Source organism: Phoca vitulina, unplaced genomic scaffold (assembly GCF_004348235.1).
Source record: "Phoca vitulina isolate PV1807 unplaced genomic scaffold, GSC_HSeal_1.0 scaffold3, whole genome shotgun sequence".
Classification (NCBI taxonomy): Eukaryota; Metazoa; Chordata; class Mammalia; order Carnivora; family Phocidae; genus Phoca; species Phoca vitulina.
Genome location: NW_022589706.1, coordinates 81,525,813 through 81,538,980, shown reverse-complemented (window position 1 = coordinate 81,538,980; position 13,168 = coordinate 81,525,813). Strand labels below are relative to the sequence as shown.

Sequence of the window (13,168 nt, the reverse complement as noted above, 5' to 3'; positions counted from 1 at the left end):
TTGAGGAGCCTCCATACTGTTTTCTAGAGTGGCTGCACCAGTTTGCATTCCCACCAGCAGTGTAAGAGGGTTCCCCCTTCTCTGCATCCTTGGCTAGGGCTGCATCTTTGGTATACTAGTTGCCTTTTAAACTACAGTGTTTCTTCTTTGCCCTGGGACAGGAAAATTTGTTCAGGGTCCCCCAGTACTATTACTCCTCACTGCAGTTTGCAGTGCCAGAGAGGGGGGTTCCCTTCATTGCCTTGTAAGGAGGACGAACTTTTAATCCTGCATGATTTCATTAGGTTCGTTTCCTTATAGTTGTTTTCTCCATCAGGAAAGGCTATTAGAATATGAGTAAACTACTACAAGTTAACAAAACCAACACTAGTAAAAGACTTTTCACTTAGAATTCATATATATTCATATATTCTAGCTTATCCTGCCTTCCCATGAAAGGACTTGAGGCTATTGTTCACAACTAAGTGAGATACAAGAAAACAAAGCAATTTGCCAAGGTCTGACACGTTGCTACAGTGATCCTCTGAGCTCTCTCCCTGGGCAGGCTGATAAAAGGGTCTCCCCTATTTCATAGCCTAGAAAGCATCCTGTTGTGGGCAACAGTTTTGTTCCCAGTCTCCCAAGAAGTAAAAGGTGGTTCTACAATATTCAAACTACTCCAATATTCTCCCAATCAAAAACAAAACAAAACTGAAAACAGTAATAGACAACAGGCAACATTAACAGTGCTTTTATTTACAAAGAATTATTTTTATTTGGCTGGAAATACCACTAACATTGGAAAACCACTAACATTTTCACTTTAGAAAACATTAAATAATAAACAAGATGTTATACAGTACTTTGGATAACTTCTGTCAGTTTAGTGCAATGTAGTATTGGCACCTAAAAGTGACATTTTCAATTATTTTCCCCTTTCCTCTTCAGTTGTGCGGTTATAGGACCACAAAGGAAATGAATCACTAAAAATGGATCTAAAGCCCTACTGCCTGGCCCTTACTCGAAGGCTCACTGCTTTACATCCTGCTCCGGTCCTGCCTCCACCCAGTTAAATGACAAAAGATATTCTGTTGTAACTATTTTCAAAAAAAAAAAAAAAAAATTACCATTTTGTGGAACTTGGGAGATTCCAATTGATAAAAGAAAGTGAATTACAGTGGTTCAGTGAAGCAACGATCCGGACAGTGGTGTTGAGCAGGGAACTCTTTCTCAGTGGCCAAGTTAAGTTGTCACACACATTGTAGAGAGAATGCACCAGATAAAAAGCTCTCTAACTCTGTTCCTTACTATGGTCTCTTTTAAAACCTAAAATATCCACTGAGCAAGTGAAAGGTTATACCTTTACCAAGGAAAAAAAATGAACCCTACCACATTAGGATATTAAGATACTAAAATACACGTCCATCATACTCTTTTAAGAATACGTCTTTTTTTTTTGTTTGTTTTTTTTCCTGTTTTAATCCTGCTAGGTTTGCCATAGAGAGGTCTTTTAGTGAGCTCTGCACTTGGTGGGCTTTTCCCCTTTTGATTCTCCTCCATTAGGGGCCAAAAGGTAAATGCCTAAATAAGACCCTGGCGTCGTCCAAATGACACCGTCTGAAGATTTTCATTACATAATAATAGGATTAAAACATCTTTCAGAAGATTCTGTTAACTCTACCTTGACATAAGAACATCTTTAACCATCTTAAATAGACAGATTTTCATCTAATTTTTTAAAAGCCTCAAAAAGAGAGGGGAGGGAGGGAGGGAGAGGGAGATTCACTTTTTTTCTTAAACAAAGGATTCTAATTTAACAATTGTCCCTGCCAGGAAATGCCCCCTTGCACTCCAGTCTAAGCCTGTTTCCTCTTGTTCTATTCTTAGCACATATGGAGAAGAGCTGGTCACCATCCTCTCTGTACCAACCATCCATACACTGGAAAACCAGCAATGGTTTGCCCCTCAGTCTTCTCTTCGCCACGCTGGATAATCCCAGTTCCTTTACTTTTTCATCATAGATCTTTTTTTCCAACCCTTTAATCATCTTTGTGATTCCTGGCAAAAACAGCAGAAAATATTTTGATTAATCAGAAATAAAGAAAAGCCTCATGAGTAAGTTGCCTTATAAAAGTCGTGTATTTTTTAATATGAAGGTAAAATATCCAGGGAGGAAATGTAGTTAGGGGTTCCTAGATCCTAGAATTCCAATCTTGTCCTCTTGCTCTGACGTGTGTGTGAATCCAACAAAATGCCTCCAAGCACGGACTTGCTTCCAATCCCGTTCTGACAAGACAGCACATAGTTATGAGCTAGACCTGCCTAAATGTATATATGGACTTAAAAATTAGTATGAAAAATCTGTTTCAACAGACCTTCCCCCATGCTTCCCCTCGCCCTTCCAGAAACAGCATCTTTTCTCTGAAACAACCAGAGCTTTTACAGAGCTTTTTACAGATTACCAGAGAGAGCCATGTTATTGTAAAAACTGTTGGTTTGAAGTATAACCTGAAACAGTGAGGGTTTTATATGGTAACTGCAGCTTCCTGTCTACCTGAATGGTTCACTATCCTTTTACAGTGATCAGACTCAAGGCTGTGAAAAACTTCATCCCTCCGCTACCACACCTGACATCTCTTCCGATTTTCTCTTGCTGCCAAAATAAAGTCATGGCACTGGATGACATTTCACCGGGTAGTTTTTAATCTAAGAGATCCCAAGCTGCCTTTTCCCTTGCAACTAGAGTCTGTAAATATTAGGAACACGTAACTACTTAATATCAATAGCACATTTACACAAAACACACTACTAACGAGGGATTACGTGCCCACCCTACATAATTGTTTTAAAAAAAAATACAGATAACGAGAATAAATGCATCTTGATATGTTACACACCCTTCTTTTATAAAGTGAATGGCAGTAAAAGTCAGAGTTCAGGTCAGGCCAGAGCTAACAAGTGAAGGGGAGAAACCAATTTCACAAGCACATTGTACAACATAGCTTAGGGGAAGTCAATACTACCCATGGTACAACACTGAACAGATAAGAGAATGGCCATTTGCACGCATTTCTTTTGAAAACTTCTCCCACAATTTGCTACTAGGAACACCCCGTAACCAGGACGAAGGATGGCACACGTGCCCAAGGCCTTCCTAAAAGAGCCGTAGCCTGGAAGGTAACACCCAAAGCTGGCTTGGATGTGCCCACAGGCGCCCCTTGTATTTCAAGGAGGGTGTCACTGTTCATTGGAATTGCACAAAAGCAGGCCACGAGGTGTGGGTCACCCACCAGACTTTCTCCTGACCCACTGACCCATTCTTCTCCTAGGCCTGATAAGAGGGAGGAGAGGACAGGAGGTGAAGATTGGAAAAAGAAAAGAGCAACAGGGGAATTCATTGCTAGTTCGGAAGTTGCTCGCGTTCTTCAGAGCAATGGCCTTTTCTCAGGCTCACATCATCCAATCCAATCTCCCCAGTGTGGCCACGCCTTTTTTCACCTCTGAAGATGACCTGGGGAGAGAATGCACACACCAGTCAAGCCTCCTCTGCCCCTTCCCAATGCCCGCTCGTTTCGCAAAATAAAGGCAAACTTTCCCCCAAACCAAATAGTGAACTTACTCAACAGAAGGAAAGACTAGAACATAACCATGGTCACCCAAGGCTTGCCTTTTGGTAAAAACTCAAATCATCAGTAAACTATTAATCAGACCACATCACTCAGAAGCAGTTACTCTTTAAAAAAAAAGCCATTCGGAATGACAGACTACCTCAATTTAGGAATGCTTATGAAGTGGACACTTTGCCAAAGATTACCAAGGTTAGAAGTAAAAAAAAAAAAAAAAAAAGAGAGATGGAATATAAAGATGTAGAAATAAGAGCTGAAGATCTGGAAGATCATAATCATGCAGCCTATCCTAGACGTTTGCTCATTTTTCATTGGGTTAAGCTGGCTTTGTTGCCTAAAATGGATTTGAACCGGACACCACAATCCAATCACAGTGTTGTTTTACTTATGTAAAGTACAAACACTTTCTTGTATTTTTACCTTCTTTAGAGCATCCTTGCTCTTTTAAAAACAGAAACCTTTCTATGCTGTAATTTGAAATGACTTTATTTTTCCAAACAATATTTTTTTCAAAGGGTAAAACAAATCTAAGACAGATAAAAGCTGTATTAATGGAGTCTATCCCTTTTAACATAGTTTCTAGAAACCATACCTATAGTCATAGATGCAGAATCTCCTAATAGCAAGTTTTATGAATATGAGCATAAATATGCATTTCCAAATACATTATTTCGATGGGATGCTACAGATCATTTTATTGCTACCTATGACTTGATTACTTAAGATAAAATTTATATATCCAATCAAAGCTTTTCCCACATCCTGTCCTGAATAGGACTTCCCAAGCATATTGTTCTCGGTTTCCACCCAAGGCTGCTTAACTATGATCTCTGAGGCAAAATTAGACTTTAAAGAAATATTTAAAAAAAAAAAAAAAAAACACTTAGGGTAACTCTGAAAAGTAAAGGCATTGCAGAAAAAGGAAAAGCAGGTACAGTTAAGCTCACCATCTCTACCCTTTCAAGTTGTTACCTTTTTCTTTTTTAATTCCTGATTTTTTTTTTTTTCCATTAAAAATAGGGGCTTTTCACCAGCACTGGGGGAGAGTGGTGGTAGTCATAGGTTGCAGTGAAGAATGTCAGAAGCAGCAAAAAGGGATTATAGGAAGAGGCAAAGAACAGAGTTCTCATATCCAGAAAAACACAAACCTTTGTGCCTGAATGCATGAAGAGAACAAGGCTTCTTCAGATTCAGATCTCAGAGTTCTCCTATGAAAGGAAAACTTCCCAGGCTCTGCCCCCTTTGCAGTTCTACTTACGCTCTTGACGTCAGCCCCTCGCAAGGTGATCTGTGTGTGCCTCCAGCCATGGCCACCATTTCTTCCCCACAGGGCTGCTCCGTGGGCACTGTGTTTTCTCACAAACACCTGGAGCGCGCCGGAGCGCAGCCCCGTCACCTTGTGCCTGAACGACAGGCACAGGTCCCCTGAATGCATGAGGTGGCCGAGAGGTAGCACCAAGCGAGCGGCCTTTCCCCCTGGGCCTTTGGCTCCCGACACTGTCAGATACTGTCCACCTGGAATGGGAAAAGCAGGGCTGTGTGTGTACGTGCCGACATCCCTGTCTAGCACCAACAGCATGGATGGCAGGTTTACTTTGAATAAACTGCAACCTGGGATGGTCATTTGTACAGCATTCCAGATTTGGGCAGAAAAATAGGTCTTATTTCTAGGCCTCCCTTAAATTCTGTGATTTGTGTTTACAGAAAATACTTGGCTCATGGAGAGTGCAAATTATGCCCAGGATGCGATAATGAGTAATCCTAACACTATGACCATTTCCTGTTGAATATGATCAGACATACACAGGCAGACACAAGCTCGCCATCCTCACCCGTGTATGATTATGTTGTCAAACTGGCTGGCTGGTTGACTCGAAGTTGCCAGGGAGAATTTTCTATGTGGATAATTAACCCCCAGGCAGTAGAGCAGATGGTAGTCTAAAGGGGCACTAGATAGTTTTGTTCTTTCTTCTCTCTCTCTCTTTTTTTTAATCTCTAAAGCAAGAAGCATCCTTTGGAAAGGTCAGTTTGCCATGTTTCTCACACTGGAGTACCCCTAGCCCCAAGAAGATGCAGAGGTGTTCTGGACACCTCTACATCTTTCTGGAGCATCAGTTTTATTTGTAGGTAACCAGTTTAAGACACTTTTACATCAAAACAAATCTATAACATTATATATAATTAATATATAAATTATTACATATGCATGTACACAAAACATTAAGGAAAACTTGCACTTTGGACAGGTCACTTTGATGATGTCCTCAGATCCCTAGGGCTGCAGGGTTTGCTTCCCCCTATTGTTAGAGTAACCGCCACGGCCACTGAGAAGTGGGGGTTGGGGTAGCCCCTTCTCAAGAGAGGGAAAGTTGCAAGTAGTATTTTGAAACTCAGTCCATGTGCAAATGGCATTCCCCCCAGCTGTTTTACTACAGCCAACTGAAAAACAACACTGTTTCAGCACTAAATTATCCCTAAGAAATATGTGGTTGGAATGTTGAACACCTGTACCTGTTTTGGTAGAAATGTTACTTATTTCTCAGTTAAAAGATACACCATCCTTTCTTTCTTATGCTTACTCTGTGTAAGACATGATGATTTGGGGGATGTCCTATTCTTCAAGTGACTTCTCTACTGAGTCCCCTCTGAGTATTCAAAGGACCAAATCGGTGATTTGTGTATAGTCCGCCTGTGCCAGGCTCATTAGCCTCTCTACCAGGAGCATCTTTAGCCCTGCTAACAAGTCTTTGAAGGGAACACTTGTTTGGCTTGTTTTGCAGCTGCAGAAGCAGAGACTTGCAGAGGTGAAGGCACCCAAGATGTCACCCTGCCAGTGAGGGGCAGGGTAATGTTTTGAGCTCAGAACTGCCTGACCCCCTATTCACCCCTTGCTGCTCTCAAACTGGAATCACGGGTTGAAGGGTTTCTGTCCCCCAGGAGACCATGAACTTGTTGATATCAGAACCAACCTTTCCCCCAAACCACCTCATTTTATATCCTAGCCTATGTAGGGCTTTGATGTCATTTGTTGAATAAAAGATGTTCTAAGAATATGGCAAAAAAACCTGCAGGGCAATAGGTCCTTGAGGCATGTACTTGACTCACCGAAAACACACAGAATTTATCCTCCTCCCCCACCTGTGCCCCATCAAATTCATCCGAACAATATTTTGAGCCAAAACATTTAGATGGGGCTTAAATGTCTCCCCATAAGTCAGCTTTGAATCATCACAGGTATTTGGGTTAAGACTAAGATAAAAGGTTATTACAATTAACCTGAAAGTTTTAAGAAAACAAAACAAGGATTACCTTGAGACCCTGTGGAACGTACACTAATATCACTATGCCAGACACGGCCTGCAGACAACCTAACAAACCAAGGCATCCTAATGAGAGCCAAATAGTCCTGTTGTATAGGTATTTAAACTAAAATGTAAATCATTATAAATGAGGCTATAACTGCTCTTTCTCTAGGGGGCTGCTCTGTGGGCACCAGATTTTTGTTTTACCATAGAAAATTCTTTCCCTTTTTAATAGAAGGAAATGATACATGGGTGGAATAGTAGCTAAGGGGAAAAACTGATCTAGTACCCCAAACAAGTTACCTATTAAACAAAATAAAAATTTTATTTCAGATTCCAAAATACTGGTTTAAATATAAAATTACACTGAATATTTTCATGGTTTCAGTTTAAAGCATCATAATATCTAGTTTTTGGGTTTTTTTGTAGCATTTTTTTTTCAAACAAAACAAAACAAAAACAAAAAAACCCCCAAAACTTGCCAGAAAGTTAGGTGATAAAATTTAAATGTAATTATTTATTTTTTTTAAAAGATTTTATTTATTTATTTGACAGAGAGATAGAGAGCACAAGTAGGCAGAGAGGCAGGCAGAGGGAGAGGGAGAAGCAGACTCTCCACTGAGCAGGGAGCCTGACGTGGGGCTCGATCCCAGCACCCTGGGATCATGACCTGAGCCGAAAGCAGCCGCTTAACTGACTGAGCCACCCAGGTGCCCCTGTAATTATTTTTAACTCTGTACTGGTTTGTGCCTTTACAATTTCAATTTACGAAGAGAACATAATGTCCATTACTTTACCTGTTAACTGTGTGGTCATAAAAATGAGGGGGAGTTTTGCAGTGATTTTTTTTCTTCTATTTTTTGGCCTAGCTGAGAAACCAGCCCAGGTAGAACTAAGATCATTATGGTTTGCTGGTATTTACCTCTCAAATGCAAAGAGCTTAATTTTTTGTTTTTTAAGGGGAAGTAATACAGTAATGTCCATTGCAGGAAAAAAGAGAGAAATAGAAAAGCATAAAGAAAATTTAAATATGTCATGATCCCAAAAACCAGAGATAATTACTAACATTTTAACTTCTGAACTTCTCCTATGTAAATACATGAACACTAATGCACATGAATATGAACATTATTTGCAGTGTAATAACTTGTTTTCATTAAATATATCAGCCATTTTTCATAGCTCCAAGTATGCCATTAATAATTTAACCAATTTCTTATTGAAGTTTCCAAATTTTCACTTTTTAATTTTTTCTTTTGTAATTTCAAGTTTTTATTTAAATTCCAGTTAGGTAACATATAGTGTAATATTAGTTTCAGGAATAGAGTTTAGTGATTCATCACTTACATATAACACCCAGTGCTCATCACAAGTGCCCTCCAAATTTTTACTTTTTTAAGATAAAAGTACCATAAAACAGTGAGACAAGCAAAAAAATAGTTGTTGCAAAACATGAAAAGGACTAAATTCCCTTTTTAAATAAAGAACTGTACAAATCAATAATAAAAATCAATAATAAAAATACACAAAATAAAGGGCATCATAGAAAAAGATTACTTAAATATATGAAAAGATGGCCAAATTTTCACAGTAAGAGAAAATCAAATTAAAATTAAAAGGCAATGCCTTTTCACCTATAAGCTTAGCAAGGATAAAAAAATAGTTTAGTAAGATCTATTGGGGATGGTTCTTAAATATTACTGGTGAGAGCATAAATTGCTACAACTCTTATGAAGGTCAGCTGAGAAAACTATCAAATTCAAAATGCCCATTCCCTTTGACCTAGCAATTCCACATCCAGGAATTTATCCTACATTCAAGCAGATATGAAATGATACATGTACAAGGCTATTCACCGTTCTGCTGAAATGTGCCTCATTGGCACATTTGGATGTGGATGGCGGTTTAAACACAATGTGGTACATCTAAAAAGGAATGGAGTAATAGCCATAAAGAAGAGTAAGGTTGTTCTGTATGTACTGATGCAGGACAATCTCCAACAACAATGGCTAATACCATTTTAATGGTAACTGTGGGCCAGGCACTGCTTTAAATGCTTTACATACATTTAATAGACACTATTCTCTCCATTTCAATACCCTGCTCAAGGTCAAAGCTAGCGCGTGGTAGCTCTAGGTTTCAGCCCAAGCCTTCTGGCTTCAAAGTCCACGTGTGTGTTAACTCTTATAAGATATAATCTTTAAGTGACAAAAGCAAGGTACAGAGCAGGGGGCTGTTGTGTAGAAAAATGTATCTCTGGAAAGATAACCAAGAAATTGGTTGCATCTGGGGATCTGGGGAGGGTGACTAGGAGCCAGGGCTGGGGGCGGAAGCCTTTATTTTCACTGTTGATTTTTCCATTTATGTCTATTTCAAAATAATGTTTAATGCTGCAATAGACATACTGGCATGTAGGAGCTAGCTTGGTCGCTATGTATTTTAAAGTGAATACCTTGTAGCTATCGTAGCAGACACAGCACTGAGTCCGTTTCCTTCAACCCTGATCCCCAGAGGTCAGGGTTTCAGGAAAAGGGCCCCCGGGGTCCAGCCTTGACATTTACAGAAGGCTGCATCTTCAGGGTGTCACCACATCTGTCAGCAGCGCAATCTTCCATCTCTTAGAGGCACATATTAATTTCACTATCTATCTCACAATGAAGTTCAAGACCGAATGGGATAAAACCTAATGAGCACCAGGAAAGCAGCTAGCAAATCAATGTACTTGGCAGGTGTTTCTCAAAGTTTTAAGTTTATTAGCATGAGAATATCTGCATAAGAAATGCACATTAAAAATCAGTCGTAATTGTGGAAATCCAAACATATGTTCCTTTACAAATGGTACAGTCTAGATAGAAAAAAAGTTAGCTTGGTAATTAGATAATACACAGAAATAATTAAATTGGTTATATTCTTCTCTAGTCTTAGCATGGGATATACACACACTCACATCCCTGAACTTCCTAGAAGAAAAATAGGCATTTTTCATAATAAGCCTTATTAGTATTTTTCCATCAGTATCTGGTTAGAATTCCCCAACATATTCTAAAAAGCTCCTCCGCAATTCCAGCCTGACATACGGCATGCACTCCTACCCCATCTTCCCCTCTGCCATCCTTTGGTCCTTCCATCCGCTTCCCAAGCTAGAGCCCGGCTGCTCAGTTCGGGAAGACCTAGGAGCATTCCATTCTGAGTCAGAGGCTCTCAGAGGTGGTGTAGCAGATTTTCTAATCCAACACTTACCCAATGCTCAAAACAACATCTTGCTACATGTCACCCAAACGCCTCCACCAACAGAGAGCTCCCTATTTCCAAGTCATCCTGTTCTCTTTTTAGACAGCTCTGACGATTGGCAAGTTCTTTCTGAGAGTGAACCAAAATTGATCTCCCTATAGCTTTTACCTACTGATCTGATTTCTCATCCCCTTGTGGTTCCAGAATAACTGTGATAGATGTTGTTGGTCAAATATTTGAAGAGCAGTCTTGCTCCATTATTTCTTTTCTGAGCTGAACATTCTGGTTTCTTTACTTGTTTTCCCACAGGCTTTGAGATACCTTTCCATCTAGGTCGTGTTCTTAGAAGTGACCTACAATTATCTCTGTTCTTCTCAGACTAGAAAGAACCCACCAAAGTGGATTTGCCATTCTGGAAAAAATATCCTATTTCTATGGAAATGACCTAACTTTTTGGCAGTGATGACACAGGTTTCACTCAAACTGAATAATCACTCGCTAAAATGTTAAAGGCTTTCACCCCTCTTGTTTAACTTCCTCTTGCATCCTAGCTATCAGCAGAAGGGAAGAGGGGAAGGGACACAAGCAAAGAAAGAATGGGGCCAGAGACAATCATCAAGAGCTACCCAGTCACACAAACAGCCACCACTTCCTTTCAATTTGTTCTATGCTATCATCGCCAAATGACTGTTTCACATTTTTTTTGTCTACCATTCTAATTTCCAATCACCTCTTTCTAGCAGAGGGCAAGTGGAATTTGGATCACCACAAATTTAAACATTTACATATGTAATGAATAATAAAAAGTGTTAAAATACAAAACTGGTTCTACAATAGAAAACGGAAATTTTAAAAATCAAGAATTTTACATGGATTTTCTACACTGGATGCCCCTATGGAAGTATAATGAAGTCCTCTGAGTTTAGCATGAATAGCTCTCACCAATGTACCTTACTCGAAAGAGTTATTCATCATGACCATGAACAACGTTCACTATTCTATCCTACGTGACTGTCAAAGATGCTTCATCCTGTAGCCAATGACTTCAGGTCAGTGGTCAGTCAAATCTACAGGCCTGAGATCTGCTAAGCAGACAGTACACACACACACAAGTGTAGGGGGGAGGCCACACGAAGTACAGGGAGGCCTAGATATGAAGTCCATTCTTTAGCTTTGTGGCCTTAGGAAATGTATACAACCTTTGGGCCTCAGTATTGCATCACAGGGTGGGTGAGAGGATTAAACTGAACCAATAGGATGATGAATGAGTCAGGACTACTGTAGATATTAAATAAATGGTTTCTCTCTTATCCACAGATATGTGTGACAATAATAATGTCCTCCTCAGAGTCAACCTTAAATGAGAGGAACCTCAGTGTGTGTATGGGGGGCCCACTAAAATTTTATATCTAAGAGAAATCTAAAAACCCATTCGAACTTACTGAATATTCATATTTTTAAAAGCTTACCTCAAATTTTCATTTTTTTTTTTTTAAGGTTTCGGAGAGCATGCGTGTGCATGAGTGGGGGGAGGGGCAGAGGGAGACAAGCAGACTCCCCTCTGAGTGGGGAGTCCAATGTGGGGCTCGATCCCAGGACCCCGAGACCATAAAGAGCCAAAATCCAGAGTCAGACACTTAACTGACTGAGCCACCTATGTGCCCTCAAATTTTCATTTTTAAAAATCTGTTCTATTTTCACCTTAGGGAGATCTAATGAATATATTTTTGGGCTAATTTTTTTTAATAATTCTGTACTCACAACGTGCAACAAGGACTAATACCATAGGTATCTCCAAGGAGCATTTAGGCATACAACAAAATCTACATTTTAACAAGGCCCCTAGCTGATCTGTATGCACCCTGAAGTTTAAGAACTGGTTTAACAGAGCATATCTTCCCTCAAGTTAACTTTTATATGTTTTGTGCTCTATCTATATACCTGAGATGCTATCCAAGAACTAGGCTTTTAAAACAAAAAACACACTTTTTCTTCATGTCTTGTATCTTTCATTCTTAAGTCTAGAACCAGGAGTATAAAAGGAAGAAAACAAATTTAACTCCTCACCCTCCCATTAAATTGGCCCCACCCATAAAAGATTTAATTACTGTGGGGAGGAAAAAAACCAACAACAACGTGTAACTTTGCTTTCCGAAACAAGATGACAAAACATCTTGTAAGCACTGAAACACTATGTCAATAGGAAGCATACAATTTAAAAGTCTGTTAATTTTCCAAGGAACTATGTCTAAATCTACCTCTCTAATAACATTCTCCTGTGGAATAAATGGTGGTAATTTATAACTAATTTCTCCAGCATCTAAGTTAGGTGGAAATTTTTTTCCAGAGAAATATTCAAAACTTCACAGAAACTTCCAGTGTCTCTTTCTGCTATGTGTCACATCTTTTTAAAAAAGGACAAAGTTGAGAAAACAACTGGGGATGACAACCAGGGCTGGTGTTATATTATTTCTGTCATGCCTGGGAATGGGGCACAACAAATAACTCAAATTCTCTGTTAGAATGAGTCTAAAGGTTTTACTTAGAAACTAGATGGTCTTTTAATGAACTGCTTGTCTTCCCATAATATAATTCTAGTTTATTGCTGACTAGTTCACTTAAAAAATATGCAATATGAAATGCTGGGCGAGATCTTTCTTTACTGAATAAAGAGGGTAAACAGAGATATGTTACAGTATTCTTGATTGTTAAAACCAGGGTCCCCAGACAGGATCAAATTGATAGAGATTAACTGGTTTTACCTGTTGGATCTCTCACTGGTTCCCAGTGCAAGTCACTGTCTTTTTCCCTGATCCATCCACAAAGCCCATGGTCGAAATTACAACTGTGTATCAGAACACCTATAAGAAAACAACCAGAAAGATGAGTAGACCACAATGGCACAATTTGTAAAAACAAATTTGTGAACTAGGGTTATCGATCTGTACACGTGTTCTCTTCTAGCCACACTTAACTATCCAACCAGAACCTCCCTCCATGAGATAAAAGGAAGAGCACATGAATCCTTCC

General features: G+C 39.4%; 1 protein-coding gene across 4 annotated transcripts in view; it reads right to left on the bottom strand.

Annotated features, from left to right (window-relative positions):
- Nucleotides 1–729: 729 nt before the first annotated feature.
- NPNT (nephronectin) overlaps nucleotides 730–13,168 on the bottom strand; it is a 79,762-nt gene continuing 67,323 nt past the window's right edge. For all 4 annotated transcript variants that reach the window (XM_032400948.1, XM_032400946.1, XM_032400949.1 and 1 more), the window contains 3 exons: nucleotides 12,901–12,999; nucleotides 4,864–5,120; nucleotides 730–3,490 (listed from right to left, as the gene is read on the bottom strand). In XM_032400948.1, coding sequence (XP_032256839.1) covers nucleotides 3,380–3,490; nucleotides 4,864–5,120; nucleotides 12,901–12,999 — 467 coding nt within the window. In that variant the 3' untranslated portion in view covers nucleotides 730–3,379. The remainder of the gene's footprint in view (nucleotides 3,491–4,863; nucleotides 5,121–12,900; nucleotides 13,000–13,168) is intronic.